General features: G+C 40.2%; 1 protein-coding gene across 1 annotated transcript; it reads right to left on the bottom strand.

The window, feature by feature from the left end:
* Positions 1-1,533, bottom strand: LOC110864692 (GATA transcription factor 4). Its single transcript, XM_022113816.2, has 2 exons — positions 1,221-1,533; positions 1-713 (listed from the first exon to the last, which is right to left on the bottom strand). Exons 1-2 carry the CDS (start codon positions 1,467-1,469, stop codon positions 138-140), a joined length of 825 nt encoding a protein of 274 aa, XP_021969508.1. The 5' UTR covers positions 1,470-1,533; the 3' UTR covers positions 1-137.
* Positions 1,534-2,021: the final 488 nt, after the last annotated feature.

Raw genomic sequence — 2,021 nt, 5'->3', positions numbered from 1 at the left:
AAAAACATAATTTTAATCAATTTATTCAGAAAATCAACAAGAATATCGATGATCATCACATGCACAAAAATCACAAAATTCTAAATTCCTCAAACTGCTTTTCCAATCGATGAACTTAAAAACCGTTACAGCTGACGTCAGCAAACCTCATAGTTGTTACGGTTGTGGTGGTGGTGGTGTCCGCCGCCGTAGATCTGGTACTCAGCCGTTGGCGACGGTTGCTGCGGGCGGAGCATCATCTCCTTCTGCCGCCGGAGCTCCATAACTTTCCGGTGCGAGTTGGAGTGCTGAGTCAGCACGAAAGTCGGACTCGCCGCCGGTCGATACTCCGGCACTAATCTCCCTGACTTGTACCGCACGCCACATGCGTTACACAACGTTTTCGGCCCTAGCGGTCCTGTTCTCCACTGCGGCGTCTTCTCCGACGCGCAGTGTGTGCACCGGCGGACTGTTTCATTACTCTCCGACGATGAGGTTGCCGGCGGTGACGGTGAGTACGGTTCAAGCTTCATTGTTGTTGTGTTGCAGATTATAGGTGTAGGTGTAGGTGATGGTGTTGTAGGCGCTCTGGTTCTCTTTGTTCTAGATCGGCTGTGAAACGATGTGTTTTCCGGTCGGTAGTTTATCGTTCCGGCGAGATTATTCGCCGGAAAATCACTGAACGAGTCATGTACAAAGTTTGATAGCCATTCGAGCTCTGCCACGTCATCACTCTAACAACAAATTCATGCATAACAGAAATCAGTTACAAAAATTCACTAATGCATATAAAATATCAACAAATTTAGAGCTCTTAAATAATTATTGAAAATTTAAATCAGTAGAGGTTTTTTTTTTTTTTTTTTCTTTCTTTTTTTTTTTAAAAGAATTCCTAGATATTTTTAGGATAAACACACGACAACGGATGAATATTAGTATTATTCTAGTAAAATAAAATCTTCTGGATTTGATTTGATTGATGAGGAAATATATCACATAGTGGACCTATGCAATATCATTTGAACCTCTTAAACCATTTTGGTTGTGAGGAGTGGCGGATCCAGTCGTGTTTTGTGGGTTCACATGAACCTACTCGTCTTGGATAAAAGTGGAAAAAAATTGCGAGAACATTGTATGATTTAAAAAGAAAATTAGTAAGAATCTACCAAAACGAAACAGTTATAAAATTTCATGCATTCGCCACTGGTTAAGACTAAATGAGTCGAGTAAGGAGTGCTTACGGGGACAGAGAGGTGGTCGGTGAAGTCGGTCGAGTGTTGGTGGTAGTTGGTAGGAGGGGCATCTTTGTTGTTGTGGTCATTGGTGGTAGCTCCATAATAATGGTAGCCGTTGGCGATGGACGAGGAGGTAAGGTTGTGATGTTGGTGAATGATATCGTTGGGGGAGAGGATGTCGTCGTGGTGGTTGGAAAAGTCGAGTAGCTCGTCAACGCCGGAGTAATCGGAGGGTGACATTTCATAAATGTCCATGTATAGTGTTGTTTGTTAGTAGGTGATGAAGTTAATAGGTTTGGAGTGAGTGAGTGGAGGGGGAGGGTGGGAGAGGGGGTTGATATAATACGTAGCTTTGGGGTGAAGGGTTGAAGGGGTGGGGGAGCAATGGAACGTGGGTAGAGTGACCATGCAATGTGCGGACTCTGATGCACAAGTTTTTTTTTACTTTACAAATTCCCCTTGTTTCCTAAATAATGTTATAAATTAATAACATATGTATCACCAATACTAAACACTTTGATTAAACTAACCAAGAGGTATTGTGATTAATTTACGAGTATTATCTATATACAATTACCAACCTATGTGAAAAGTACTTTGATTTTTTTTTTCTTTAGTCTTTTTAGTTTTTGTATTTTAAAATACTTTTGCCCTAAAGATTTAGCATTACATTTACAAGCCTTTAACATTTAAAGGCTTTGTAATCAAGTTTTATGTGTTATTTTATGTATGTTTCGGTATAAATTAAAGATAATTTACATTTCGACGTAAAATTTTCCCTGAAATGAGTTGGGTCAAATATCATAT

Source organism: Helianthus annuus, chromosome 6, assembly GCF_002127325.2.
Source record: "Helianthus annuus cultivar XRQ/B chromosome 6, HanXRQr2.0-SUNRISE, whole genome shotgun sequence".
Lineage (NCBI taxonomy): Eukaryota > Viridiplantae > Streptophyta > Magnoliopsida > Asterales > Asteraceae > Helianthus > Helianthus annuus.
This window is presented reverse-complemented; position numbering and strand designations above follow the sequence as displayed.

What these genes read in the sequence shown, in the direction of transcription:
- LOC110864692 (XM_022113816.2), bottom strand. Translation starts at nt 1,469, where the DNA reads ATGGACATTTATGAAATGTCACCCTCCGATTACTCCGGCGTTGACGAG. An exon ending in CCGACCACCTCTCTGTCCCC is followed by an intron (nt 714 to 1,220) that starts GTAAGCACTCCT and finishes ATTTGTTGTTAG; the next exon opens with AGTGATGACGTGGCAGAGCT.